Source organism: Apus apus, chromosome 1 (assembly GCF_020740795.1).
Source record: "Apus apus isolate bApuApu2 chromosome 1, bApuApu2.pri.cur, whole genome shotgun sequence".
NCBI lineage: Eukaryota > Metazoa > Chordata > Aves > Apodiformes > Apodidae > Apus > Apus apus.
In genome coordinates, this window is record NC_067282.1 from 66,100,134 (window position 1) to 66,109,932 (window position 9,799).

At 43.2% G+C, this 9,799-nt stretch overlaps 1 protein-coding gene across 1 annotated transcript in view; it reads left to right on the forward strand.

Moving 5' to 3' along the window:
• Window positions 1-9,415, forward strand: part of AFF3 (ALF transcription elongation factor 3) — a 332,087-nt gene extending 322,672 nt beyond the window's left edge. The window contains exons 19-22 of the mRNA XM_051611002.1: window positions 1,535-1,628; window positions 5,672-5,721; window positions 5,856-6,070; window positions 9,294-9,415. Of these exons, the coding sequence (XP_051466962.1) occupies window positions 1,535-1,628; window positions 5,672-5,721; window positions 5,856-6,070; window positions 9,294-9,415 (481 nt within the window). The remainder of the gene's footprint in view (window positions 1-1,534; window positions 1,629-5,671; window positions 5,722-5,855; window positions 6,071-9,293) is intronic.
• Window positions 9,416-9,799: the final 384 nt, after the last annotated feature.

Sequence of the window (9,799 nt, forward strand, 5' to 3'; positions counted from 1 at the left end):
AATAATAAAACGAAGGCGCTACGAAGGGCTGCTCGGCAGTGCCGGAGCGCTCCGGAGTGCGCAGAACCGCATCCAAATTGACGGAGCCGCTGCATCTGTTCCGGCAGAAAGGTCAGGGCGAGGGAAAGCAGACGGTGCCTTCCCTGGGCGATGAATAGCAATCCTAACTCACCGTCTGCCAGCCCGCAGATGAGCTGACACCATTTGCATATGCGCTGTACCTGTGAAGGTGACAGAGTGAGAGTTACGGTGACGGCGAGGCCACCGCATCTCCCGGCTGCTCCCAGCGCCTGCCGGGCAGGCTGCCAGCCAGCCCCGCTTCTCCTGAGGAGAGACTGTCCTCCGGCGGCCAAAAGCAGAAATTCACCGTCTGCTGTCAGGGCAAACCTGCCGAGGAACCCTGGCTGGGGTTTTTTGAAAAGCAGTTGGCTAATTCGAGGGGTTTTGCGGGGGTTTGGGCAGCTCCTAGGTGCGGGGAGATGGGGAGCCCTCGGGGCTTCCGAACTCAAGCCACCTCCTGGTGCTTCAGGTTGCTTCAAGACTAAATACTGCTCTTAAAAATAAGGCCTCTGCTGTCAAAGCAAAAGCAAAACACACCAGCTTTTTGTTTCACCAGCTGTGTTAATGTGGAGTAATTCCACCCTTTCCAATGAAAACGCTTGCTAGAAGAGGTGGTGGTGAGTCTTCATTTGGAAAACAGGCCAGTGCAGCTAGAGCCAATAGCGAAGAAAAGAGTTCATGTGTCCTGAATGCTGATCATCAGTTATTGTGATGTATAATTATGGTTAATAGCTATTACTGTAATTTAATTACATAGCATTAAAGGTGTGTGGCACTCTGCAGACTAACTAGGAGCATGAGGGCAGACAGTTCCAGTACAGCACATGGAGTTTTTCAGCCCACTGCTGGTTTCCTCTGGGGAACAATCAGGCAGGTGGCCTAGGAACAGCCTCCAGGCTCCAACAAAATCTCTGTTCTGGTTTCCCATAAAGGAGTTTGGCCAGTGAAATTTTGGCTGGCCTGAGGTTCCCCTGTTTCCCAGCTATCTCCAGCTGCTGGAGGAGACCCAAAATACACCCAGAATTACTGTAGTTCATTATGCAGGCTCTGGGCTGTTGTAATAAAGCCCCAGAATAAGATAACTCCAAAAGGCTGCCTTTGAATTTACAGCAAAGAACACACAGAAAAAAGCACGTGTTGGGTTCCAGGTCTGTAATGACTTTTTCATGGGAGAGGCCTTTGTACAGGTGTACAGACTTCTAAGTCAAAGTCAAGGGCTTGCAAACTCTGCTGAGAACAGTTGGTTCAGAACCTCACTGGTAGCATTTGTCAGTGTGACCTGACCTGGCTGTAATACCTAGTCTTGCTCATAAGCCCATGGCAAAGTGTGAAGTACTGTAAACAAATGGTGATAATAACAGCAAGCGAGGTGCTGTCAGCCTTCCGCTTCATGTTAGTTTGAAAAATTAAGATAGCTAGTTGGGATTCCTGTTCAGGGGGTGTGCTTTACCTTCTGCTCTCCCTTTTGTTCTAGTTACCGCTGCCTGGCCCTTCTGTACTGGAGGATGTTTCGACTCAAGAGAGACCACGCAGTCAAGTATTCGAAAGCGCTTATTGAGTATTTCAAGGTGCATTCTTTATGACACATTTTAAAATCAGGGTGTCATTACAGGAAATACAGCTTCTTACTAGAACAGTAGTTGTCCTGGGCTTGGATATTCCCCTATGAAGTCCATGGGACTTCTATCATAGACTCCCATGGCAACACCTGATCTCTAGTCAGTTCTGTTGTCTTCACAAGGGCCCTTCCTTGCAATATACACATCATGTCCCTTATGAAGGATGAAAAATTAATTTTACTAACAGATATTTTCAGACTATTCTAAGTTGTTTGTCTAGTGCTATCCAGCTCTGTTGTGAATAGGTTCTGCAGATTTTGCTGTAAGAGCCCCCTCCAGGATTACACTTCACACTAGACTACCTGTGAGTGGAAGACTTTGATCTAGATCAGCTGCAGGCCTTCCACTTAGCAGCATCACTAGGTAGGACGGTGCAGTGGGACATGTTCTTACCCAAGGAACTGGCAAACAGCCCGTGCTGACTTCAGTGGGAGTTCTACAAAACCATTGGAGGGCAACCAAGCCACCTGCCACTTGACACGGCACTGCTGGCTTCCCCTTCCTGCCTTGCTTTGCCTGCTACTGCTTCCATTTTCAACTCTCTGCCAGGTCCAAACCCTAGTTATTTTGAATAAGACAGGAAGTCATTCAAAGTATTTTAGTGTATTTTATTTGACAGGAAACCTTTCTCTGGAACAAAGGTGAAGCCCACCTAGCAGTCCTCCAGCATTTCATCTACAAACACAAAATTAGCCTTTCTCTTTCTAATTAAAAATAATAATTATTATTTTTAAAAAATAATAATAAAAACACAAACCATAAAAGTTCTTCAAGACAAACTGCTTTGGGAGACCTGAACAGCCATTTGTCTTTGAATACAGGAGTCATCTGTTGGGGTTTTCTTGCAGAAGGAGGTACCTTGAAATGAAAAACAACCATTCTTTGACATATTGTTAATAAACTCAAATACAAGCATAAATGCTCATTCTGAACACATGAGGACTGTGAAGGGAATTTACAGATCTGTTATTGTTAAATTAACTGTAATTGCTTTTTAAAATTTAGCAATATATTATTGAACATGTTATGTTTCTCTAACAATTACTTGATTTCAGAGGAAAGAAATATGTGCCTATCAGAGCACTTTATTTTTCTTTACCAGCCCAGAGAATACCTGCATTAAGAACAGGATGGTCAGGCTCTCAGCCATGTAAAATGTCTCTTACTAGTAGATAGAAACTGTTTCACAGCAAACATAAAATGGACTTAGACTCTACTATAGCCAAGATGAGCTTGTTTTTTTTGCAGAACTCCTGCAGATATAATGGTAGCATAGTTTCGCATTAGAAAGTATTCTTACTTTGAAAGTAAAAATGGAAAAAAAAAAATCCATTTGCTATAATTTTCAGTGGAAAACAAGCCAATTCTCCACTCATTTCATATTTGGTATCTAAAAGCTTTCAAGACCAAGTGATGTGAAATGGTGACTGCATTAAGAACTTCCACACATATTATCAATCAAAGAAAGATAGGAAACCTTGTCACACACATTTGCAGGGAGAATTAGACACACTTGTCTTTTAGAAAAAAAAAAAAATTTAAATTAAATCTCCTTTAAAATATATTTCCATTATTAAAAACATTAATGCAGCATATAATTAAAAACAAGCCACAGATATTCATGGGCCAGACACATTTGAAAGCATAAAGAAACCAGGAGAATGGACAGCAGCAAGCAAAGTGGGATAAGAGATCGTCCCTTATAACATTACACTCCTAAGAATCCTTATTCCCAGCTTTCTGGTGCAGAACTAAGAGGAGGCTGAAATAATATACCTTAAAGGTGAGAAAAAGAGCGTGGAAAGTTTTTACAGTAAGGCAGAGGCTGGTTAAATTTACAATGGAAGTATCTTCAACTCCAATTTTCACATATTCATGCCTCCAACTCTGTAACTAAATAATGTGTACTCACTTTTCATTACACTAGAAAGATAAAGGCCAGTAGTTCTGAGACAGATCAGAAAAAAAAAAAAAAGACACTGTTCTATAAGAGGAGCAAATGCTGAGGATTACGAGGTTTATTCTATTCAGGATGGTAAATGAGAACTTTATTTTTTTTTCCTTTCACACCTTAGCCCTTCCTGCCAAAAAAAAAATAAAGGAAACCCATTGAAGGAAGAAGCCCCAATGGGACACTCCAAAACTTACTTTTCATACCACACACCTGGGATGTAGAAGGCTCAGTGTCAAAATGCAGGAAGAATGCCAGGGAAAACACAGCACTGATGTGATTGCTGCTGAAATACAGCCAGTGTTGGTGTGTGCATGAAACGTGGGAACACAAGAATCAATTCTAAGGACACATTAAAACTGAGAAATCAAACTTTTTTAATAGAGGCTTACAAGATGTGTCCAGCTTACTGCAGAGCAGGTTTGGAGATAATATAATCATTGTGTGTATGGAAACAGAGCTGGTAATACTAGGCAACATGCAGTTCTGTTGGTGTTGGACCAACAAAATCCAAAAGCCAGCACCAAAGTTAAGAAAATTCAATCCTGAAACCCTGAAACAGAATCTGTTTTTCTAACTGTGAGGCCTGCTAAATATTAGAGCAAGATGCAGGAGCACAAGGAGGACAAATTGTGTCTCAGGATTTCTTTATGATTAACTATCCTTTTTAAAAAGAATAAAATAAATAAAAATAGTAATTTACCTTCTGGTAAAAGTTCCATGATTGGTGGAAAAGGAAAATTGCAAATTGAGTGTCCAAGAGGGTTGTTCCTGGCCTTGAAATCTGTGAAGCTCCTTCCTAAGCCATGGGAGACCAAGAGTTTTTGTACTGCTGTTAATACTTGTAACTCCTGCAGCTTGCTACACCTTCAGGCTTGCATTTAAACAATATCCATAAACAGATCTCAAACTGCAGGACTTCACTTGGTCTCTCATGGCTGTCAGAAGAGAGGGCTGTTCTCCAGCCCACAGTTATCTGCATGTATGGTTTCAGGAGAAGGTGCAAGGCGAACACTTTCCTCTGAAGTATCAGAGACTGGCCATTGCTGAATAGGAGGCTGCAAATGGAACAACCTAGAAAAGTTTTGTTTCTTAGACTTCTGGTTCTTACATCTGTCTCTCACAGGCTGAGGATTAAATCAGTTACTGCATTTGGGAGAGGGGAGGAGTTTTTCCACAGATCAAATGGGCAGGAACCTGTCAGTAAATTCCCACCAGCTCTTGCAGATTAACTCCTAGAATAATTTTAGTTATTCATTTTCCATTATTGCAGACAACTGAATGTCTCTTGCTTTGTAAAGGCAGTGCTTGTGCAAGGTAGTCTCTCCTCAACCAATTAAATTCTTTAGCCTAAGCACAGTCATAGTCTTAATGACTGTAGGTATACAAGAGATCACATAAAATGGTCTAATGTCCCCTTCTGGGAGGTTCTGGGAAACCCTTCAGCTAGAAAAAAAACACCATTCTACAAGGGCAGTCTCTCTGGCCTTGTGAATGCTGCCATATTCAGACCAAGGGGAAAAGCCCCAGGGGGAGCAATCAGGAGCAAATTCTTGACCCTGATGGTTAAAACAGCTACTTGAGCTGATTAAGCCCCAGATCCACATCCCTGTGGTCAGCTATGCAGAGCAGACTTGCAGTCTCTCAGGTCCTAGGAGAATGTCATTTGTCTTTGGAGGCAGAAGGGTGGGAGGAAATCCTTCTGGTTTTCTCTATCTCAAGAAATTCCAGCCTCAACCTCACAGAGTCTTGGCAGCACTTACTTCTAAACTCCCAGGACTTCTGTGAAAAGTTTCAATTTACATACTTTCCTAATCAGATTTTCCCCATCCCAGGGCATTTAATAGACAGTGATTGGAATCTGTGCTGCAGAACTGCTTCATCACAACTCCAAACTAGGGTCTATTGCACCATGTGACTTGAATACTTCTATCTGCACCATTTTTTCTTTAAATTTCTTTACTTTTATACTGTTTAATATTCTTCACTTTGTAGTCTTATATAAATTATGTGCATTGTGAATTATTTTTTTCCTTTACAGAATTCATCAAAAGCTGCCCAGAACCCATCTCCTTGGGGTGCCAATGGAAAGTAAGTTCACAGGTTCCACAGAAACATCAGATTGGCAGTCAGAAATTGGCTTTTCTTACCTGTAGTATGTTCTAATACTCTCATGTTTTTAATCCGAACACCTTTTAAGTAACTGCATTAACATCTGTTTGCAGGAGCACAGGCACTCCGTCCCCCATGTCCCCTAGCCCTTCTCCAGTCAGCTCTGTAGGATCCCAGGGGAGCACAGGGGCCCCTTCCCCATCTCCTATCATCAGCATCCCGCAGCGCATTCATCAGATGGCAGCCAACCACGTCAGCATCACCAACAGCATCCTGCACAGCTATGACTACTGGGAGATGGCTGACAACCTGGCCAAGGAAAACAGAGGTGAGTGAGTCAAGGCACTGGACTATACTAGAAGACTGTCACATGATTTTGATCAGGAAAGTAACTCTTTTGATAGGAATTCTGTCTTCCAAGTGGGACAGCAGAGGTGATTTTTTTCTTTAGTCTTTTCTTAGTCTGTTCCAAAATGGCCCAAAGAGGCAATTTTGATAGCTGTCTCACTAAGAAGCATCTAATTGTTTTCTTCATGTGGCTGGTCAGGACTGGTGATAGACAGATCACAGACACAGGTGTGGGTAGCATTCACTGCCATCTGTGTAATTCTGGAGACAAAGGTTTGTGGAAAGCAAGGCAGCTTCCTGCCTCCCAAAGTTGTGGAGCTGGATGAGATGCATTTAGCCAGACCACGTCAAAAAGCAGGAGGACACTTCCTTTCTGCATAAGGAATGAACAGTCCCCCAGCCCTCCCCTCATCTGAACAGATACAGATGGGGATGAGGTGCCTTGCTCCCTTTTCAAAGCTCCCTTTTCTCTCAGCTGAACTGGTTTCCACGAGGAAATGCCTCAGCATCTGACTTGATGACAATGCATTCCTTGGTTTTCAGGCTAAATAATGTATATAAGGCAGGGACCTGGGCAGGTTTCAAATTAAAATGAAGACACCTGGGTGTAGGTGTGTATATATGAGTTGAGAGACTAATCTCCCTTTACAGTTCATGGAGTTTTGTTCAGTACCGACAGCAGAGTTCAGAGAGCTGTTCTGTTCACCCTGAAGAGGAGGAGGGCATACAATGCATGGAATCATAGAAGCACAGAAAGTTAGGGTTTAGAAGGGACCTCTGGAGATCATTGAGTCCAACCCCACTGCCAGAGCAGGACTATCACAGAATCTAGGGCAGGTAACACAGGAGTGCATCCAGGTGGGTCTTGAAAGTCTCCAGAGAAGGAGACTCCACAACCTCTCTGGGCATCCTATTCCAGTGCTCCATCACTCTCACAGTAAAGAAGTTCTTCCTCATGTTGAGGTAAAACTTCTGTGTTCTAGTTTGTATCCATTGCCCCTTGTCCTATCATAGGGCACAACTGAAAATAGATTGGCTCCTCCTTCTTGACACCCATGCTTCAGATATTTGTACACATTAATAAGATCCCCTCTCAATCTTCTCTAGACTAGACTGCTCCAGGTGTCTCAGCCTTCCTCATAAGACAGGTATTCCACTCTTAATCATCCTTGTATCCCTCCATTGTACACTCTCAATTAAATCCCTGTCCCTCTTGAACTGAGGAGCCCAGCACCGGATGCAGTACTCTAGGTGGGGTCTCACTAGGGCAGAGCAGAGGGGGAGGAGAACCTCCCTCAATCTGCTGGACACACTCTTCTTAATACACTCCAGGATGGCATTGGCCTTCTCGGTCACAAGGGCACATTGCTGTCCCATGGTTAATTTATTGTCCACCAAGGTCCTTCTCCACAGAGCTGCTTTCTAGCAGGTCAGCTCCTAACCTGTACTAGTGCCTGTTGTTATTCCTTCCCAGGTGCAGAACTCTACACTTACTCTTGTTGAACCTCATTAGGTTCCTCTTTGCCCAGCTCTCCAGTCTGCTAAATCTCGCTGAATGGCTGCACAGCCTTCAGGTGAATCAGCCAATCCTCCCATCAGCAAACTTGCTGAGAAGACACTGTCCCCTCATCCAAGTCGTTGATGAAGATGTTGAGCAGGACTGGACCCAGCACTGATCCCTGGGGGACTGCACTACTTACAGGTCTCCAACTGCACTCTGCACCATTGGTCACCACCCTCTTGGCTCTGTTATTTAGCCAGTTCTTAATCCATCTCACTGTCCACTTCTATCCCACACTTCCTGAGCTTTCTCACAAGGATGTTATGGGAGACAGTGTCAAAAGCCTTGCTAAGGTCAAGGTAGACTGCATCGACTGGTCTCCCTGCATCTACCCATTCAGTTACAACATCATAGAAGGCTATCAGATTAGCCAAGCATGATTTCCCCTTGGTGAATCCATGCTGGCTACTCCTAATAACCTGCTTCTTTTCCATGTGCTTAGAGATGACCTCCAGAATGAGCTGCTCCATCATTTATCCTGGGATTGAGGTGAGGCTAACTGGTCTGTAGTCTCCTGGATCTTCCTTCTTGCCCTTTTTGAAGACTGGAGTGACATTGGCCTTCCTCCAGTCCTCAGGCACCTCTCCTGTTTGCCATGATCTTTCAAAAATGATGGAGAGTGGTAGAGCAAAAACATCAGCCAGCCCTCTCAACACTCATGGGTGCATCCCATTGGGGCCCACGGATTTGTGTATATTCAGTTTAGCCAACTGATCTCTAACCCAATCCTCATTGACCAATGGAGGGTCATCCTTCCTTCAGGCCTTCTCTCTTACATCCAGGGTCTGGGATTCAAGAGTGATGCTCTTAGGAGTAAAGACTAAGCAAAGAAGGTATTCAGTAACCTGCCAGGTCAAAGTATACTGATCAATTGCCTGAGAAATTTTCAAATGGGCACTACATGCCTCTAAGTAGGCCACTGAATTAAATCCCTAGGAGCTAGTTAGCCAAATTACTCTTTAGGCTGCATTGCCCACATTGTCCAGGCCTCTACTTGTCTCACACAGTAGCTTAGATATCTAACATTTGTATAGATAGACATTTCTATGTAGGGTTTTTTATTTACTTGTCCTTAATCTCTAAATAAATCATAGAATCATAGAATGGTTTGGGTTGAAAAGGACCTTAAAGATAATCTAGTTCCATCCCCCCTGCATGGGCAGGGCCACCTTCCACAAGATCAGGTTGCTCAAAAGCCCATCCAGCCTGGCCTTGAACACTTCCAAGGATGGGGCTTCGACAGCTTCCCTGGGCAACCTGTTTCAGCATCTCATCACCCTCACACTAAAGAATTTCTTCCTTATGTTTAACCTAAATCTCCCTTCTTCCAGTTTTAATCCATTATCCCTTGTCCAGGGGTAATCTTGCCCAGCATCTGTTTGCTTTATCAAGACTCAATGGAAATTAATGAAAGGCAAAGCCAAAGAACTCACTGTTTTGTTCTTTAAAAAGAAAATTGTTGTGCATTAGCCTGTAACATCATGAACCACAGGGCTTTAAAATTAATCTCACCAGCACTAAACTTTCATTCCCAAGAAATGTTCAGCTTGACTCAATTTGCAAGAGAGTAAAATCTACTGAAGGGTGACAAGTAGCAAATACAGCTTTGCTCTTCTGATGCTGAATCTTTTTTTCCCTGTAGATTTTTTTAACGACTTGGATGCATTGATGGGACCTATCACCTTGCACAGCAGTATGGAGCATTTAGTTCAGTACACCCAACAAGGACTTCACTGGCTGCGGAATAGCGCTCACTTGTCATAATGACTGTGTGCCATTCACATGGACAGAATACCTTCATGGATAATTCAGTTATTCTGGACACTGTGCTACAGAAATAGTCAACCACAGCATTGATCCAAACAAAGGTGAATATTTCTTCAATACTGAGCAAAATTTTTCTGAGTGAAGACACGCTTGTGCATATGTATGATATACAATGATGTCTCTTCAGAATGAATTGTTCTGTGCCACTCTCTAAACATTTTCATACACTAGAAAGAACTGATCTTAAGTGCACAAAAAATACCCTTTCTATTCTTGTGCTGAAAAACGAACCAAAATCTCATGGGTTAATTGAACCACGTGCAATAAGCACAGATCCCTATTCAGGAAAGCTCTCAATAGAATCTTAACTTTAAGCTTGTA